This window comes from Mus caroli, chromosome 6 (assembly GCF_900094665.2).
Source record: "Mus caroli chromosome 6, CAROLI_EIJ_v1.1, whole genome shotgun sequence".
Lineage (NCBI taxonomy): Eukaryota > Metazoa > Chordata > Mammalia > Rodentia > Muridae > Mus > Mus caroli.
In genome coordinates this window covers 123,396,806-123,417,823 of record NC_034575.1, presented here as the reverse complement: position 1 = coordinate 123,417,823, position 21,018 = coordinate 123,396,806, and the positions used below count along the sequence as shown (strand labels likewise).

The 21,018-nt window shown below is 46.8% G+C and overlaps 1 protein-coding gene across 2 annotated transcripts in view; it reads left to right on the top strand.

The window, feature by feature from the left end:
* The window catches only part of Prmt8 (protein arginine methyltransferase 8), an 81,712-nt gene that overhangs the window by 48,735 nt on the left and 11,959 nt on the right, over positions 1-21,018 (top strand). For both annotated transcript variants that reach the window (XM_021165307.2, XM_029478198.1), the window contains exons 5-7: positions 10,190-10,332; positions 10,885-10,972; positions 18,145-18,260. In XM_021165307.2, coding sequence (XP_021020966.1) covers positions 10,190-10,332; positions 10,885-10,972; positions 18,145-18,260 — 347 coding nt within the window. The remainder of the gene's footprint in view (positions 1-10,189; positions 10,333-10,884; positions 10,973-18,144; positions 18,261-21,018) is intronic.

Below are 21,018 nucleotides of genomic sequence, written 5' to 3'. Positions count from 1 at the left end.
CCCTCACCCCTCACCCCTCATCACTCACCCCTCACCCCTCACCCCTCATCACTCACCCCTCACCCCTCACCCCTCACTCCTCACCCCTCACCCCTCTGTAGGCTTCTTTGTATGTATGTGACTTCCAACCTCTGGGGTCTATTTTCCCCCCGTACTTTTAAATTATTTCTTTTGCTGCTGGCTGAAATAATTTCTCTTCTTGCTATTGTCACAATATATTTGGAGCAAGTTAGTTCTGGGGGAGGTGCTTTGAAATTCTGTAAACATTTCATTCTCCATGTGTTCTATCTCTCTCTCTCTCTCTCTCTCTCTCTCTGTCATCTCTCTGTGTCTATCTATCTGTCATTTATCTATCTATCATCTATCTATCTATATGCTCTGTTTATGTCTATCTACCTATCATATCTCAGTGTCTAGCTATCAATCTATCATCTATTTATCTATCAATCATCTATCTATATACTCTATGTCTATCTATCATATCTATTTATCATATCTACCATGTATCTATTTTTTTGTATTACCCATCTCTACCATGTGTCTTTCATTAACTTTCTAGTATTTTTATATAATATAAACACATTATTTACACAGTCTATGGCTACTATTTGTCATCTATTAATCATCTATCATCCATTTCTATCATCGATCTGTCTGTTCACCATCTATCATCTTGTTATCATTTCTCTTTATAATTATTCACATTTTTACTTATTATCAACACTTTTACTGCACACCCATACTGTACTCGGTAGGTTTTATCTGGCTATCCGTACTTTGACCTCCATCCATCCCTGACTGGGTCTCTGAGAGCATCTCAGATCTGGCCCCAGTACTTTCCCCTTTTCTCCTAGATTCTGATTTCCCAATCCCAGTTGTTACAGGCTCATCTTGTGTTTCATGTGCCTCTGTTTTCAGTCAGCCATTTCCCCAAGGTCCTTGACTAGACAATAGTAACCAAAAACTAAGAAGGGGTATGCCTCTTAGCTTTAGAATGTCAGGATGTCTCACTGCAGAGATCCAGGGCCTGAGTATGTATGTGAAATATGTGTGTGTGTATATGTGTATATATGTGCATACATGTATGCATGCATGTGTTTGATATATGTGTGTGTGGTGTATGTGTAACATATGTGTATGTGTAGTATAGATGTATGTGTTTGTGTGTTACATGTGTGTATGTGTATATGTGTGTGTTGTGTGAGTATGTGTATATGTGTGCACACATGTCTGTGATGAATGTGTGTATGCACATATATACAATGTTCATTCCTATCTCTATCATCGTGTACTGTTGAGGCCGAGCCCATATGACTCCTCCCCTGCTAATGCAGCCCCAGGAGTCTACTCTCCATTTCCTCCTTTTTTATATTCAGACTTCCTTCCTCTGACATTGAAAAGCCATGGTCCTGTTATTGATATATTGGCTTACTGGATCACTCCTTTCCCATGTAACTAATCTCTCAGACACCGCCCCCGCCCCCCTACCTCCTGACTCACTTGGCCATTCTGTGCTGGACCCTCATCCTCCACCTTAAAGGGGGCCTCTCCCATTCCGGAGCACCACTGCCCCACCCACAGTGGTCCTCTGAGAATGTCATCTTCTTCCACCTTGGTGTTGGATGGCCAGGCTGAGCCACTGTCTCCTGACTCAGGCTTTTCCATCCCCCACTGCACCCCATAGCATCTATGCCTCCCCCTTTCCCCAGCAGCATGGGGGACATCTAGTTTGCTTGGCCCCAGCTCACTCGTTTCAATTCATTTCATGCTGGGGATTGTTACAGCTTATACTTAGCTCTGTTTGGTCTCATGCATAACTGAAGCAAACGCCCCGTGAAGGCTAGACTGCTGTCACTAAACCCACCCCCTGGGCTACGCCTATGTCTCAGGTCTGCCCACCCAAATACACTGTCCCAACAAGGGAGCCCCAGGCCCAGTGGCCTTCATTTCTTCCTCTCTACAAATTAGAACAGGTAGGTGGGGCTGGTGATACTGCAGCAGGCCACATCCCCTGAACCAGCTTACTCAGCCTTGGCATGTGTCCTCGACAGAGGACAGCTCGACTGAACGAGTGCTTCCATGGAGATGAGTTAGACGTGCCGCCACCGCCAGTTGTATGAGTGTCGGCAGTGTGGGCGGCAGGCCATAAATAACAACACGCACACAAAATACCTGCTCCCTCTCCACTTCCGTGGGGGCTCCTGGGGTGGGTTTGCTCACATGAAGACACACACCTACTGAAAGCCACCTGCACAGATGGGCCACCTTCACGCGACTCAATCCACACGTGGCTCATGCCTGTTTCAGCCACTTTTCTCTGACTTAAACACCAGCAACTATTATCTCCTCCACGGCAGAAGCCAGGGATGGGGGAGGGGGGCTGAAGAAACGCTGCTGAAAGTCCCCTCATTGTGCAGCTTGACCACAGGGCAGGGATTAAAGTTGGTGTGATTCTGTAAACAGAACACAAAGGTATAATCTGTTTCCTTCACCTTGGGTTTATGCCTAAGGATACATGTCCCAGATGGAAGAGATCTTAGGGTAGCAGACCCAACACAGTGCAGGGGACACAAGGGTCTCTGTAATCCAACCCTGAAGGACCTTGCTGCGTCACTGCACAATGAAGAGCAGACAGCTCTGTACAGGAGGTACACCCGAGGCATGGCTTGAGGCATAGATTAGGTACTCCAAAAAGGTTAGCTGTGTGTTATTCAGACCGATGGATGCTGCTGTAATTGTTGAGTTGCTTCTGTGACAGGCACTTGCACCATCTTAGGATCACTCCATTGACAAAACCTCACAGCTAGGCACCTGGGTTGCTGCGGTCATCAGAAAGCATCTCTTCACTGAAGTGGATTCTATATCCCTACTGCTCTCCTGATGTTCTGTGTCTCGTCTCTTGGACCACACTACCAAAGAGTTAGATGCCCCTTCTCCCACATCCCCAGGTTACCATCCTAGTTCTCTCTCCTGGTCTGTACTTCACTGGGCCTTGGCTGAGCCCCTTTCTTCTGGGACGGACACACACACACACACACACACACACACACACACATACACACACACACACTGTCCATGGTAGTTCTCACGAGTCCCTCGGCAAATTCCATATTGCATTGCTACTACTGGGAGGTAGATGACTGTGTGTGGGCGTGGTCTCCCCACAGGGCTGTCTCCTAACCTTTACCTACCTGGTAGACTCTCAAGTGGAAGCCTAGCTGAGACGTACTTTTTATTCATTTAAACATCCATGTTGTTCGGTTAAGTCTTCCCTACCAACTACCAAGATTCTCTCATTTACTCCTTGCCTGGGGTCTTGGCTCCCAGCAGCAGGTGAGCTGCATGTTCAGTAGCAACCCACGGTGAATGTGGAAGTCTTTGCAGGATCCCTACAGTTGTGTGCACCACGGTGATCAGCTCTGGAATAGCAGGCTGGTTGTGAGCCTGCAGGAAAAGCTAGCATGGACTTCTTGAGGATGCCTTTGAGCTGATGCTTGCCTGTCTCCATCTTGGGACACTGCATAGGGCCACTCCTGGCTCACACCCATCTGGGCCAACGCGGCTAGCCACCTAAGATGAGTTACTGTGTGTGTGCCTCAGTTTCTCCTTCTGTGAAATGGGCACCATGGTGATTCAGACCTCATAGTGTCACTGTGGGGACCAGGTGGTTACTGCGGTAAAGCTGACGCAGTCGGTAGCAGCTCTTTATGTGAGCCTTCAGGGCCATCGTCCACAGGCCCGAGGAAAGGATGCAGTCACTTCAGTGACTTGAAACTGGCCCTTGTATGTTTCCACAACCTGTACTGTGAAATTCTAAGGACCGCGTTCTCGTTCCTTGGAGATCCAGTCAAATATCTCTAGCACACTACTGTATGGAACAGAACAGCAGCAGCCAATTCCTGTTAGCCATTGTTATTATTATCATTTCATTTATTAACTTGACAAATAATGCTGTCAGAAGAAGAAATGAGATTAATCATGTAAAACTGTTTTGAATGAACCTGTACCCGAAGCTCCAGGCAATTGCCTCTCCTTTTCCTAACTGTGGAGAAACGATCCATTAGTAATTTTATTGATTCCGCCTTTCAAGTATTATTGTCCCATATGCCGGGCCCCATGCTAGGTATGACAGGAGTTGACCATGTGACTAGGAAAACAAAAGTCAGTGCTGTCACGAAGCTTCTAGCCTCGTAAAAGATGCATGGTCACAAAGGCAGTGAACAAAGACTACTGCGTCATTAGAAGTCGTGAATGTGCTTCGAAAGAAGAGGCGAGGCAGCTGGGGGCTGCTGTGCAGTTGCACGGACAGTCATGGAGACGTGGGGGAGCAGCTCACATGCCTGCTGTAGAGAGCCAGTCTTGCACACGCTTCTCTTAACCCTGCCCCGAGTGGCATCCTGTTCCCAGTCAGCTTCAGCAGGAAGGTTTATGACCTAGGCATTGGCAGATAGATAGGTTGTCAACCCCCACCCCCTGTACCCCAACTGCCCCCTCCCCTCACTCTCCCTCGGATCTCATTGTTAAGCATTGACAAGCACTAGCTGTAAAAGAATACTTTTTGGAAGAGAGGACTCTGAGGCAGGGACTTGACAGATTTAGAGCAGAGGCCAGCTAGGCTGTGGGGACAGGACAAGCATTTTACATAAGGGGGACTAATGTACAGTTGCCTTTCAATGTCCATGAAGGATTAGTTCTGGAACCCCCTGAGGATACCGAGAACCAAGCATGAGCAAGTCCCTTTAATAAAACAGCATAGCGGGTGTACTGTGTAGACTTTGAATGTTACTTGTGCCTATCCTCCACATACGTTAAATCCTCTCCGAATGCCTTAGAACATCTAACACCATGGAAACACTATGTAAATAGTTGTTATACGACCGCTGCCTAGGGAATAAAGACAACAACATCTGTGCTCTGCACAGACACCACTTGACTTTCAAATCTTGATTCCCGGGCGTCCCAATCTGTGAGAAAAAGAAAAGAAAAGAAAAAAAAAAAAACCTTCAGTGGTGGAGGGTCATCTGTGTAAATCTCCTGAAGTAAGGGGCATTTTTTCCTCTATCCTTTATTGGCTTCTGGTCTGGTTAATAGGGTGAGAATGAGATTGTGTGTGTGTGTGTGTGTGTGTGTGTGTACGTGTGTGATATTCTGGACACCTGAGCCTAGTGGAAGCCATTCTGCCTGATACCATTTCTTTCTTAATAATCGTGTGGGCCAGGCCTACCCTCAGCCAGTACACTGAGTGTGAAGCAGACTAAAGCACCCTTATGCTTCTCGGTGTTCAGGGATGGCTTGGGGTAGGAAGGAGTCCTTGGATGTCTTTGATGGGAAGAGCATGAATACACTTCTAGTAGGATACATAGCAGGTGCTGTCTTCAGTTTAAGAAAAGGCCTCTGGCTAAAGCCAACAGGTCTTTGGAGCCTAAGTTAAGTAGACTGGTCCTCCAAGTCCTGCAGCCATCCAGAGTTGGCTAGGATGGGAAGCATGCCTGCGGGAGGCGTGGAATCTCAAGCTCCCTGCTCTCCACTGAGTAGGGATTTGGACCAGGAAAGGGTATCTTGCTGAATGCATGGCACGAGGACCTACCTGTGCCATTTTAATGGGGTCTGTTGGATACAGTGCCACTGGATATGCAAATAAAGATTGTGATGGTTTCTTTTCCATCACCAGTGTCCTGTCTATGTGCAGGCTCTGATTCTATGAGGGAGATTTGTTGGGTACCTGTGTCCTGCAGAACACAGGACGCAGGGGAAAAGTGTGAGTTAATGTCAAGGAAGACTGGTCGTTCTGGCTAAGCCTAGCTGTCTGCCATTGTTGTGTCCGCCCTTCTTTTGTTTCCATGAGCAGCCATGAGAAGGACAGTACGGTGCTTCTCTTCTCTCCTCTCCATCTCTCATGTACCTGCTCCATGTGCACAACCATCGCAGGTGGTAGAAGGTCAGAAATGATTGTACCCATTCGTGAGGTAGGGGCAGGAGCCCCACTGAGGCTGTGTGAGTTGTTCAGGTGACTCAGCGAGCCAGGTTTGGGGTTTATAACTTGACTCTCCTATATCCCAGTTCTTTTGGTAGGCAGATGAAAGCAGGCCACAGTGTCTCTGGGAGGATGGCTAAGTTAACAACACGTGGGAAATCGCTCTTCAAGTTGCTTTCCAAATACTGATAAAGTTTTTACTCTTATAATTAGGACTTGTTTGTAGATCTTTGATTTTGTTTGCTTGTTTGTTTTTGTTTATTCATCTGTTCACCCATGTGAGAAGTTTAAGAATGATTTGTGAAGAGTCACGTGGTCTGCTAGATGTTAGAAACAGGAGGTAAAATGGGCAACTAGGTGAGGAGGCCATGGGCTGATGTCTAAAGAGCTTAATGGTGACTGTAGGTGTCACTAATACCAGGAGACAGGCAAAGTGCATGGAGAGAATGAAGAGGGATTTTGTGGTGGTTACAGTGACAGATGTGTGGGACTTCATGACTCACAATGGGTTTTCTGTCCTGGCGAACATGACCTTATTGTTCACTTTTCTACGGGACAGAATTAGCTCTTGGATTAGCATGTTGGCTCAATGCCTATAATCTAGTACTTACGAGGCTCATGCTGGAAGTTCCCTAGAACCTAGGACTAGGTTTGAGGCTAGCAAAGGATACATAGTGGATTTCAGACCAGCCTGGGCTACAGTATGAGATGCTATCTTAAAAAAAAAAAGTAAGTAAATTTAAAAAAAATTAAATAGATAATTAATTAAAACAGAATTAAATGGCAGACCATGAACTTCAGACTCTATGGAGGCATCTGATTTTGATGGATACATTGAAATCCCAAACTGGCTTAGACTGGTCTAGTTTACTTTGTAATAACCACTCAAATAAAAAGAGAGAGAATGAAAGAGAGAGAGAGAGAGAGCCCATTAAAAGCAACGACAACTAAATTCTGGCTTTCTAATTTTCTTACTGAAGCCACAGGGTTAAGGCTCCCCAGTCAGAGCTGAGGGGGCTCCCCACGGTACACTCAGCTATGATTAATCACTGCAGAATTTATGAGCCAGGGTCCTGTCACCGCTAGTTGAGCAAACTTTCCATCACACTTATGGCCTGGGAACACAGCTCCAGATAGCGACCTCAAAGCCACCTTGAACTTATGCTGCCCTGGTGATGCAGGACCAGACTGGGCAAGGGATCTGCAGCTGTTCAGAGCCTTGGGGGTGGGGTGACTGCTTCTACCCCTCAAAGAGCCTCTCTGTGGAAAAAGGAAACAGAGCTTTGTATGCCTGTCTACACCATTCCATGAGCTAGCCTCATGCTTCATGAGTGTCAGTAGTCCCCCCAGCCACTAATATGAGCCCTGTCCCAGGAGGCCACATCTTGTGACATATGACACTGAACATGGATGTGAGGTGTTACAGGTGTTGGCTATGGACATCTAGAGAGTATCTCTGGTGAACTGTATTTGGATCTGGCTACGTTTCTCATGGCTGTGACAAAATCCCCAACCTTAAGGAGGAGGGAGTTTGTGGCTCACAGTTTGAGGGTAACTTCCATCCTGGCTGGGAAGGAAGGCCTGGTGGTGGAGTAATATATCAGATTATGTTGCATCTGCAGTCAGGAAGCAGTGGGAGATGAATGCTCCTGTTCATTCTCCCTTTGAACTATCAGGGAACCCAGTCCTAGGATACAATTGCCAGCATTCCAGGGTCTTCCCTCTTCAGTTAAATCTTTCTGGAAGCATCCTCACAGACACACCAGGAGGTTCCATGCTGATTCTAAATCCAGTCAAGTTGATTATGGAGCTATAGGAAGCAGAAGCTGAGTGCTTTTAGTCTAGTCTGATAGACACACGTGTGTGGAATATTTCTTGGATACCTTCCCTGCTCCCTGGGCTAGCCTTCTTACTCATTAGCAACTATATTCTGATCAATATGGTTATAATAGGTAAGTATGCAGATAGGTAGACAGCTTAGGTAAGTAGGTAGGTAGGTGGGTAGATAGATAATACATATAGTATATACATGCATATAGACATAAATAAGTGATGGTTACTACTGTCTACTTGACTTAGGAGACAATCTCTGGGCATGTCCATGAGGGAGTTTCTATATTAAAGTAATCAACGTGGGAAGACCCATATTAGCCATAGGATAACCATCATCCCATGGGATAGAATTCGGGACTGAATAAAGAGAGGAAGTGAGCTAAGGACCAGTTCATCTCTCCGATTCCTGCCTGCAGATGCAGCGGAATGGGCTGCCTCGTGTTCCTGCCGCCATGGTTTCCCTGCCAGTATTCTGTGTCCTCAAACGATGGGCTTTCTTTCTTAAGTAGTTTCCTTCTTTAAGTATCTCTGAGGTCATCTTTGGTAGAGCCTGGCATTAAGCAGCCGAGTGGGGCTATAGCATCCCAGAGGCAGAAGTCGGTTTTATCCTTGGCCTATGGAGGCCATGCCATGTTACAGGGAAACAAAGGACCCACAGCTTCACACCTACATAGAAACATGAGGAAAGGGCCATTAACAGACATGCAAAGAAAAACAAACAAACAAAAACAAAAAGGAAAGTCTATTAAACAGTGTAAAACTGTGGATGGCAAAATAAACCAGGCTCTGCAAGCTGATAGGCAGGCAAAAGTCCGTAAGTGTGCTTGGTGGCTCTTTTTCAGTGAGAAGTAAGTTAGGGATTGTGTGGACACTTCCCAAAGTACTTGTCTTTGTTCCCTTTGGAATTATCAAGGTGTGCCATGGGTCCTTCTTTTAGCTAACTTCTTTCTTTGGGGTCTCAGGACCCCAAAGAACCACAGGCTTAACACTTGACTCTCCCACTTGTCCCAAAATTTTAGGGAAGTCTGGCTTTACTTTGCTCTTCCTTCTTGGGGTAAGGGGTCATGAGTAGTGCCCAGGTGGGGCACACAGGCATCCCAGGTGGGTGGTGAGGGTGGATAACTGTGAGTAATGTTGCACACTTTATAAAGTCTGATTAAACCTTGATTAACCCTGAGGAAGAGGGAGCTACCATCAGGCAGCTGATAGCACCCGAAACCCTGAAGACACTACTCAATGGCTCTGGCCTGTGGGCCTTTTTGCTATAGAGGAGCCTCCAGTCAAAATTGCCTTGGGTTCAAGGCAGATATGGTTTATTTGGTCCATGGCTCTGAGGTCAGGGCTTCCCTTCAGTTCTGTTAGCAAAGCTTGGGGATTTTGTGATTTCCCCAGGGCTGTCACAGAAGGAGGGCTTGAGAGCTTCAAGGTGTGGCCTTTCAGGAGAGATGTTCAGAAGGGACCAGGCAGCTGATACAACATCCCTCCAGTGCCACAGCACATGCTATGCTTGTGTTTTATCTCCATCTGTGCATCAAAGAATAAAAAAAAAATGTGTCCACTGATCGAAAGCCCAACTAAGATCACTCACTCTCTTGCTGCAATGGGATTGAAAGTCACTTCTCACAGGAGCCCTGTCCCTTTCTCTCCTTCCTCTATTGTTAAATAATGAATGTGTCTGCCATGTCTACCTTCCACTGAGCCACAGCTACAGGCCTGGCACTTTGAGGTGTTGTTTCATTTCTTCAATACAACCAGCCCTGACAGAGACCTCATGTTCTTTGGTATTCTTCAGGGAATTGCATTAGAGTTGCATGGACAAGTGTGTGAACTGAGACAGCTAATTAGAAGACCCAGCATTTAATCCTGGTTTTCTCTGTCTGCTGAATCCACAGTCCTGTCAAAACATCAGTTTGCTTCCTTCACAGACACTAGGTGGGCACCCACTGAGTGCAAGGCCTTCCTTGGCTGTGTGCAGATTCAAGAGCAAACACACACAGTGTCCTTTGCTCAATTTGCATCTGAGTTGTCATGGTCACCTCACATGGAGCAGAGGGGTGCACCCTAGGGATGATACAGGCCCATTCCACCAGACCCAGACTCTGATTTTACTGCCACCACCTCATCTCGAGACCTCAGTTTCCTTAGCTGTGAGAGAAGATGATAATGATAGTGTGCTCAGTTCTTAAGGCAGATTACAGGACGTGGTGTATCCTGGAGGCTTAGCATAGAGTCAGGTGCAGAGTAACTGTCCAGTACCTTAAATGGGGGGCACACTCCAGTGGCTTTCAAAGAGCTTAGCATTTTTCAATGACTGAGTCAATTCCCCTGGTTAAGAATAAGGTAAGTGACATCCTAAAAGCAGGCTGGGCTCTTGTTTTCTAGTCATCACCATATTTAAGGGCAAAGTGGAGGAGGTGGAGCTGCCTGTGGAGAAGGTGGACATCATCATCAGCGAGTGGATGGGCTACTGTCTGTTCTACGAGTCCATGCTCAACACCGTGATCTTTGCCAGGGACAAGTGGTTGGTAAGTGGTCCGCATGCTGGCCCTGTGTCACTCTGGTGGCTGTCTTGCCACATTTCTCGTGGCTTCCAGCCTGGGAGAAATATGAAAATGTCAGAGAGGAATGGGCTAGAGGATCACCTGTCTTTTCAAAGCACAAACGCTTCAGGGGATCGAGTGACCAACCCTGGTCCAATTGTACCCAACTGTCAGAATGTATAACATAGTAAGGTCTAACTTTGTCCTCTCGGGCTAGAGCAGAAACTCATTTGTTACAACTGCCAGAGTACCAGGGCTTTGCCTTGGTTTCTCTGAACCACAAGGCTGGTTCTCTGCCCCTCTTTGATTTGCCATCATTACTTCACTTGTCCTTTGAGCTCCCCTGGACCCTCAGATTCTCCCCTCTCCAAATAAACGTGGGATGTTCCTGCCATGTCCAGCTACACTGTCAGCCCACTGAGTGAGAAATGCTGGCAAGGGGGTGCTCATCCGGTGACTCTATGTGCAGTTCAAAAATGTGATGTCTTTGTCAGGTGAATAGATTACGAGACCCATTTCCCCACAATTCATCAACAGAAACCTGGAGGGCTTATGTTTCCAGACCGGGCAGCTTTGTACGTGGTAGCAATCGAAGACAGACAGTACAAGGACTTCAAAATCCACTGTAAGTCACATTCCAGGTTTTTGTTGCACTTTCATCATGGGGTGTGTGTGTTTGTGTGTGTGTGTGTGTGTGTGTGTGTGTGTGTGTGTGTGAAGAGTCCATGTCCTGGGATCCTTTCTGAATTCCTCTCTGGAGTCCTTCTCTCTGTTATCAAGGGTTGGAGCTCTACAGAGTGCATAAACAATGTGGCTGGTAAATCATCTTGGGGGTGAGAGCGGAGTGTGGCACCTGGGCAGTAGGGATGGTGTTTGTGCAGAGAACCATTATGTCTTACAAGTTAGAAGAGTATCTTCTCTCAGGCAAAAGAGCTCTGTGTGGTGGTACACGCCTATAGTCCAGCACTTAGAAGGCTGCGAAGGAAACATCGTAAATTTGAAGCTAGCCTAGATTACGTAGCAAGACCCCATCTTTCTCTCCCTATATCACTCCCAACAGAAGAGGCAGATGTAATAGGTAGCTCATTTCTATAATCTCAGCATTTGGCTGAGGCAGGAGGATTATCTCAAGTTCAATGCCAGCCTGAGCTACAGAGTAAGTCTCAAAACAAAAACAAATTTTAATAATCTTTGCCAATATTTTATTCTATTTCATTCTAAAAGATATATATCTTTGTGACATGGGCCTGGTATTTGGTGGAATGTTACCCAGTATATTCCTGTCAGGTGAGATGTGACCATGTCTCCAGGAACTGCACATGACAGAGGAACAAAGAGCCCTTTCAGCAACCCAGCACACCAGCATGCAAGTCAGAAGCAAGAGGAAAGAGGTCTAAGATGCACAAGCCAGTGTGTTCAGGTTTCTGCCCACAGGTTGGCCGTGGACAGTTCACAGCCTATTCATACGCCCTTCTGGAAGCTGAAGGGCAAAGGGCAAAGTTTAGAGTCCAAGTTCAGAAGGCAAAAATGAAGGAATGGCTTAAAACTCCATGCTCTGGAAACCTTCTAGGTCACTGTTATTTCTAATATTTAACCCCAAGAAAGGAGGACACAAGTCTCTGAATAAGAGTCAAGAGACGTGGGATGCCTTAGGGTGAATGTTGTGACACCTGCCCAACTCAGGATTTTGCACATGGGCTTTGCCATTTTCTGACTGAGCAACCTTGAGCTCGTTCCCCAACTTTGAGAGGTGATGTCTTCAATCTCAGTGATTCACAGGGGCTAAATCAGAATACACAGTCTGTGGTGTGTGTGGGAATAGAAACTTACTCTGCTCTGGACTCTCCCAAGCCTGCTGGCCTCTGGTGGCTTGGAATCTAGGCCATGCATCTTCCCATCAAAGACTGAAGAAGCGACTGAGAGGTCAATGGTGGTCAAGTGTATGTATAAAATGAATGCAGATCACACAAGAACTACATTTTGGGGCTTGCGAGTTGTAATTGTCCTGGGCAGCATGTAGAGAGAACGTACAAACACATTCTTCACTCACATCTACTTAAATATTTATTGTGCTCCTAGGACAGCTCTTTATGGAGCCGCCTTCTAGTTTCCAGAACAAATTCACCTCCTCCCCCTTCCCTCCCTGGAAGTAGTTGGAGAAGGCCCAGTTGGAAGTAGTTGGAGCAGGCACGTTGCAAGGAGCCATTCTGAACCCACGGAAGGAAGGGACAGTGGCTGCCACTTAGGGCCAATACAGAAATGGAGAACATATAATTTATTCTTGCAGTTCCTATCACTGTGTTTACAGTTCTGGAAAGGAGAAAGAGGAATCAACGACCAATCAAATAAAAACTGGTAACTGATGAACAAACCCAAAAGCCAGGCCCCGTTTCCCCCTATAAAGTGTTTACTTGTGAGTACTTTTTACAAAGGCTGACTATAGTTCTGTGGTAGAGGACTTACCCAGCTTCAGCCACCAGCACCACAAGAAAAAAAAAAAAAGAAACAAACAAACAAAAACGCAATAAAACAAAGGCAACAACAAACATCAGCAAAACCCTACACCCCCAAAGAACAAGATTCTAACATTTATACTTTATTTAGGATACAGCTAGGTTTCCTACTTAATTTTTTTTAAGATACATGTTTTTTTTAGGTAAAGGAAAGAGGCCCATTTACAGAAATATGTTTTTAAATAACAGCTTTTGGTTGCTGGTTACCAGGGGAACAGTTACAGGCAAATTTCAATTGGCCCATGAACCAGAAGGAACAGTGTGAACATAGGGTGGAAGAGTAAGGCTTGCCCATCCCTACAGAAAGTAAACTGTTAAGGCTGAAAGCTTTTTCCCCATCTCCTCTCCTTTTCCTCCTTTCCTCTTTCCCGCTCTGCCCCCCTCCTCCCTTTTCTCGGCCCTGTACATATAACAAAATACAGGTCCAACCCTTAGTGTATTGACCAGCTAAAGTGGGAAGGTGGAAGAAAGGGTCATGTGCCTTGCCTGCACTGGCTCGGAGTCTTCATGTTTTGTTAGATACAATAACCCATCAGAGGAATAGGCAGGCTGCCCTTGAATCTGAAAGAAGAGCAATCAGAGAAAACAGTCCCCCACTGCAGAGGCATATGGAGTCTCAAACTTGGGTCACTAATCCATCTCATTAATCTCCAGCCAGTGGAAGACCAGAGGGTGGGGCACCAGAACTGGCGTAGAGGCAGCCACACTGGCTGGGGGACTGAAGTATGGGCTCTCTTAGAAGGGCTGTTTGGTTTTTCCACTCTGGACTCCCTACATCCAGAGCTCTGTTCTTGGATCTATACAGTTTTTATGTGAGGAAATCCTCCCCCGCCCCTCTTGTTTGCTTTGCTCCTGGCAGCCTAAAATGCTCGAGGATAGTATATAAACACCTTCCATTCTGCATAGAGAGGCTGTAAATGGAGCTTCAAAGTACTCCTGTTCCCTGAGGCATTCTGAGCCAGCAGCCCTGGCCTTCAGCCCTCACAGAGAAACTCTTTCTCATCAGAGAAAGAGGAGGGGTAACTGCCTGCCGTGCTATGCACTATGCAATGAGTTTTCTGTTTGCTTATCAGGGATATGTATTTCTGTTTCTTTTGAGACATTCTCTCTCTCTCTCTCTCTCTCTCTCTCTCTCTCTCTCTCTCTCTCTCTCTCTCTAGGTTTATGTGTCTCTGTATCTCTCTCTGTCCTCCCCCTCCTGCTCCTTTTCCTCCTTCTCCTCTTCCTCCTCCTCTGTCTCCTCTCCTTTCTCCCTCTCTCAAGTTTTCCTTTGATTTGTCTGGGCGTGTTTTTCCATGTATGCATCCTGATTGGGGTTATTGTACAATGCTTGGGTCTGCAGGTTGATTACTATATCTGGAAAAAATGTAGGCATTATCCATACTAATGGGACTTTTTCTCTGTCTGATCGTTCTCACCTTCAGGGAGTTTCATTACACATGGGTTTGACATTATACTGTGGATGTTGGATTTTTTTTTTCTCACCCTGTTTAAGTTTGGGTTATTTTTATTGAACCAGTTTTAGGCTTATTGATTATTTCCTCAATGTGTCCATCCATTCCGCTAACAAGGTGATTACAGGCATTCTTCTTCTCTGACTACATGATTCTTGTTTAGAGAACTTCATTGGGCTTTAAGTTTCCCTCTCAGTGCACATCCTTTCCCCTCCCCCCAGGATTCCTTAGCATGTTTGTTACAGTTACTTTACAGTCTCTGTTGGTTGGGCAATTAGAGCATCTTTGCTATAGCTGAGCCTGGCCTATTCTTTCCCTTTAAATATTATCTTTTCAGTGTCTTGTAAGTCCTCGCTGATGATGGGTACTGATGCTGTACCCATCTTAAACAGCAACCCAGCCGGGGGTGGTGGCGCAAGCCTTTAATCCCAGCACTTGGGAGGCAGAGGCAGGCGGATTTCTAAGTTCGAGGCCAGCCTGGTCTACAAAATGAGTTCCAGGACAGCCAGGGCTATACAGAGAAACCCTGTCTCGAAAAACAAAACAAAAAAAGAAACAAACAAACAAAAAAAAAAAAAAAAAAAAAAAAAAAAAAAAAAAAAAAAAAAGAAAAAACCAGCAACACAGAGAGATGAGGGATAGTTATACCCAGCAAAGAGGCCTTTTCCTCTGACAGGCTTTGGGAATAGGGGTTTCAGTCAAGAGGCCTGTGGTCAGGGGCTTTGATGTGCTGTAATAGGATTTATTATGGTGTCTCAAGGTCTGTTTCAGAATACGTGTTAATCTGTCAACAAAAGATTTGTAAGCTCCTCTGATGTTACTGAGATAGGCACTGGCAGTGCTTTAACAGACAATGCATCCTCGAAATAGGAAATTAACACACCTGACTCACTTCCTCTCATCTCTGCTTCACTCTTGCTAAGAAGGCTAATGGGAAATGAATGGACAGCAGACTCCCCCCCCAACCCCAAAATGTTGTTTCTGAAATTGCTGGGTGCCCTGTCCCCAAATAGCTGGAGTGAGACCGTCTAACTAGAGATGTAAGACAAATATATTTGGCCCCAGGAGGGGTAGCTAGAAGAAGAGGATGCAAAGAAAGATAGCATTCCATTTGTGAATACCTTCTGCTTGAAAAGCACCAGGTCTAGCCCATGCTGTACCACATGGTGTGGGGACCAAGGACATGGAAGAGCCCACAGTAGCTGGAAGAGGACTCACAAAGGACATGAGCTCTTAAGCTCATGACTTCAGGACTCAAAAAAGACCTCAAAAAGATCAACCAGCATGAAAATTTCCCATCTCTGTGAAAGTCTAGCTTCCTGAGTCCACCATTTGGAGATCCTGGTCCAGTAGATCTGATCAGAGCCCAGCTTTTGCACTTTAAAAAGCATTGCAGATGATTCTAGAACACATAACCACTCAGCCAAACCCTCCCTTTTGCACATAAGACTAGAGAAGAGACTTGATCTGCACATGGCTTCCCATCTCCGTGTTTAAACCACATAATGAGGACTGCCATATATCAAGGTCTCTCTTTGTATATCTGGCACTGTCTCTGGTACTTTGCATACAGTGACCCATCAATGCTCATAAGGGCCCTGGTGGACTATCAACAGCTTCATTTTAAAGAAAAAGAGGCTGAGGCTGAGAGACACTCCATGCATTGGGTAAAATCATACAATAAGTGGAAGAGCACAAGTGTGAATTCCAGACACCCAGGCCATCTCTAAGGTCTGTGTTGACCACCTGTGAAGAACTTTTCCTGGAGGGACTGAAAGAACAGGTGCACAGCTATGGGGTTTCTCATGGAGGGGTGTAAACCTAAGGTAGGGTGTCTCAGTACATATGTGTCATCTGGAAAGAGGATGGATAGCTACCTCTAGATTCTTCCCACTGGATGGCTTCTTCTCTACAATGTGATGTATATATTTATGTATGTAGTATGTATGTATGTGTGTATCTACCTACCTACCTACCTACCTATCTACCTACCTACCTACTCACCCACCCATCCAATCCATCCTATCTATCTATCTATCTATCTATCTATCTATCTATCTATCTATCTATCCATCTATCTATCCATCTATCCATCCATCCATCCATCTATCCATTTACCCATCTATCTATTCATCCATTTACCCATCTATTATCTATCTATATTTATCTATCTTTTATCGATTGATTGATCTCCTCTATCATTTATATATCTATTTGAAGACAGAGTTTCATGTAATCAGGCTGGCTTCGAACTCACTATCAAACTAAGGCTGACTTTGAACTATTGAGTCTCCCACCTCTACCCCTGAGTGCTAGGATCAGAGCTATGTACCACCACACTTAGTTTTATGCAGTGCTGGCGATGGAACCCAAGGCTTCCTTGTGCCAGGCAAGCACTCTACCAGATGAGCTGCCTCCCCAGCCCCCACAATGTGGGTCTCAAGTTTGGCACCAGCCTCCAGTGATTGAATGGGCCATGACTGGCATCTTCCCTGCAGGCAGGAGCTCACTAGCACTTACCCTCTGGGAAATGATTGTTCTCCCTGACTGCTTCCCCCTACCCCAGAGATCTTTGTGTACCTTGGAAAAGAACAGCCATTCTTTCACTGGCCATTCTGTACCGCCCTCTTCCACACCCACGCTCTTCAATACACACACAGGGACCTGAGTTCCCCGAGGCCCCATTTGTGTGATGAACACTGAAAGAAAATTCACATTTAATGAGGTTTTAGACAGAAGCATCTTTACTTCAAAGCATTTCTAAGCCCCTCAGAATAAACAGATGAATGAGACCCAGCTTGCCAGTGACCAGAGCCCCTGCCCAGGCTCTCTCTTGGCAGGGAGAACTTTACATGTCCAGATATTGTTACCCCGGCACACAGCAGGAAGGTTAGGGGTCAGCTTGATGATTCCTAGGTTCGCGTTGATGTCATTGGGCTGGCGTGTAACTTTGGCTTAGGGTTTGTGCATGAGCCAGATGCCAACTTATCTGGGCCAGTTTTCTCATCTGTAGCCTGGAGGTGCCCTCCAGGGGTTGTTGGGTACATTAAGCAAAGGTAATTAATCAGTAATAGCAATTAGCACCAGCACTGAAGGGTGGTCTTAAGCCACCAGACTCACATTCACTTACCTACACCCTGAGTCTGCTTTCTTCCCAAAGCATTTCATGAGAAGCCCAAGCGGCCCAGAGCCCCATAAGAATGGTTGTCACCCACATAGGGTGATTTCTTATGCTATAAACCCTCAGTGAGTGCTTTTCAGCCCAATGACATGGAAAGCAAGTGAGCACTCTCCTGGATCCACCTGCTGGGCAAGCTGGGCTTCTGAGAGACCAGGGAAGGAATCTGCCCAGTACCCAGAGAGCATGCTATGGTGCCAGGTCTCAAGCATGACTCTTCATTGAAGAGTTAAGATTTCTCTCAGCTGCATTAAAGGTTCAGATGAGCCTTTAGGGGAGAAGACACTTAGGCAGAGGCCCAGGAACAAGAAAGCAAATGGCCTGGAGAGGAGACAGAAAGCACATGGCAGAAAAAGTAACACACCATGAGGGTAATGGCCCTAGCCTTGATGCCGTTCTTCTAGAGAACTTCTTGGGGCACGTTTCCAACCTGCCTGGCCTCTGCTGATCAGACAGAATGGGGTGTTAATGAGCAACTGGTTCACGACGAGGCTCCCCTTGCAGGGGAAGGATGCTTATAGTATTTTGATCGAAGGGAACAGAGGCTTCACCCTGCTCCCTTGTCTTAAGCAGGCTGCGCTGTAGCACCTAAGGGCTCGGGTGAGCTTGGAGGTCCTGCCGCCTGCCTTCATGACTTGGTTTATTTCCTCAGGGTGGGAGAATGTCTATGGCTTTGACATGACCTGCATCCGGGATGTTGCCATGAAGGAGCCCCTGGTGGACATCGTGGACCCAAAGCAAGTGGTGACCAATGCCTGTTTAATAAAGGTCTGGAGACTCATCAGGGTTGGGCCTGGGTATGCTAAGGACCTAGCTGTGCCACTCTGAATAGCAGAGTAATGTCAGTTCCTGCATGGCTTCCCACCGAGGGCACCAAGACCTCTTTGGTCAGAGCCTGGTGGCAAGTCAGAAGCTAGCGATCTTGCTGAGCAGAACTGCGGAGGCAACTCCAGGGTGGCACTGCTGGAAGTGGGGACCAAAGTGGTGGCCCTGGTGACGCAAGTGAGACTAAGGGGAGGAGAGTAAGAGACTGCACTGCTTGGGAGGCAGGAGGGATATGGAGACTCAAGATAGGTGGGCAATTCAGGGCTGAGTGTCTGTCCACCCTTCAGACCTCATGATACTGCCCGTCCAAGTACACATCAGGTTTGCGCAGACGTCTGCATCCCCATCCTGAAGCCTCCTCTTTGGTCTGTGCTCTAAACATTCTTTCTTACAAGGTTTTCTTCAATGCAGATGACTAACTGGTTAGCATCTTTGCTATACTGGTTTCTAATCCTCCTCCACAACTACCACCACCACCACCACCACCACCATCATCATCATCATTAAATATCCAAACATGCCTATTTAGAAAGAGTAACAATAAGCATTAAACCCATCCCCACCACTCTTCCCATCCCAGCTCCTCCAGGGAACCACCCCTGCTCAAGCCCAGGTTGATCTTTTCTGCTTTAGCACTCCTGTGTGCTAACGTATTATAGTGAAACAGATACAACTGATCTGTGACTGTCTCTAGTCTTTCAGGTTGAAAGGTGTCCACTTCATATGGTACAAGTTCATTTCCTGGTGCAAACCTGTGGCTCCTTATGTAAGCCTCACCAGCCCACCTGCCTCTCATTTTGCTGACACATCCTCTGCTCTGGGGCATCCCTTGTTTTCTGGAAGTTTGGAATTGGTGCCTTGAGGCACTTCTAGCAGAAATAAGGGGGCCAACTCGTGGTCTCCAAAGTTGAGGGGAAGTTTCGAAAGGCTGCTGTTTGCCTACACAAGGAACCCATTGTTTGGACACATGATCCACTGAAGCCCCTGGTCTTGACCACCCCTGTGGCATTGAGAAGGGCCACCTGATGACCCTCAGTTTGCACCATCCTGCCTAAGAGTTTGGCTTCCTGTCTGGGTGTTGGCCTCTCATTCCCAGGTTCACAGCACATCCTTTCCCCGGTACTGGCCTTCTTGGAACTCTAAAGAAGAACAAGGAAAATGAGGGAGGCTCACCCTCAGGCCAGGACACGCCCCTCAGAATTCAGAAGAGGTGCTGAGCTTCAGGGCTCAGGTCTCTGTTCCAGGAGGCTAAGGGAGGAGGGCAGAGAGCCCAAGGACTTCTCCAGCAACTTGGTTTGACTCTGTCTCAAAAACCAAAACAAGAAAGGGCAGAAATCCGCGCAGTGGCTCAGTGGTAGAGCACTTGCCTAGCACATGCCGGCCTCAGAGTTCAAACCCCCACCCCACTACCACAGACAGACAGACGGACGGACAGACTAATTTCAGAATATGTAGAAGTCAACAAGTGCTATTGATTTTCCGATATCACATGTAGCCATCATAGCTGCCATCAGTGGCTATGCGAAACAGCCTTAGCTTAGAGATAAATCTGTCTGTGTTCTGGGGCACCAGGTGGCCTTTTGCCCTTGTCCATTGCAATGTGGCCACTGTGTGTTGCCTGCTGGTGGCCTCACAGGTTGGTTAAGTTTTGCCCCATCCTCAGCCCCCTCTTTTTTCCTCCTCCTTGTTTTCCATCCTCCTAGATGGGTACCAGCAAGATCCTTGCCATGACCTTAGATACTGGGCATATTCACATGCCACGCAGCCAGACTAGATAAAGAAAGAGGCTGGGAAGGATGGGTGTCACATCTACTACCCTGCAACCCAGAAGTGCTCTGAATATGTCTTGGGACTACGGACTCCACTCTGTAGCGATGCCCCTTTGCCCACTTTCGCTGCTGCCCTGTGACCCTTCTTCCTCTCAGTGTTTCCTGAGATCGCTTGCCCCCCTCCCCCTGCCGTGCTCCCTCCCCACACCTCTCTCTCTCTTTGCAGCAGTATCTCACTGAGCCTTCTGGGAAAACACTTGCCCTTCTTCACACACTTAATTGCTGTTTTCATAGCTATTAACACTGCCGAGTGTGACACTTTATTATAATTAAGACTCTGCTTTGACCAGACTTCTGCCTGGAGACATCTATTTGTGACATTTTGTGACATTATTGAGAGGTGGGGTAACAGAGGCCAGGAGCTCTTCTGAAGCTTATTCCCTGAGGCTCCCTGTGCTATCTGGGGTTGCCTGAGGCCAAGGCAGTGAATTTTCTTGAGGTCTCAAGGGTACACATTCGAGACAAAGAACCCTTTCAGCAATAGCGCTAGGGCTCTGGAGCATCAGTGGGGATAACTGTGGCTGAGCTGTGTAACAGGATGTGCACCTGAGCCCTGGGCCTTTGTATCCCAAAGCAGCACTCGGTCTGATCTGACTCCCACAGATGGGACCCATCTGCCTCTGCTGTTGTCTCTATGATACACAGCTTCATCGCGCCCTTTGCCTGGAAGCCTTTTGTTCCCTCAGAGGCCCCCATTAAGATGCAAATGTCTCCAGGACCCATGGAACACTGTCAGCTAACACAAGATGTGACAGCTGACATTTGGTTGATGGATGGTCAGAGAGATTGTCTGGAGATAGGATTCCTGCTAGATGGTTTATGTGCATGGTGTGTGTGTGTGTGTGTGTGTGTGTGTGTGTGTGTGTGTGTGT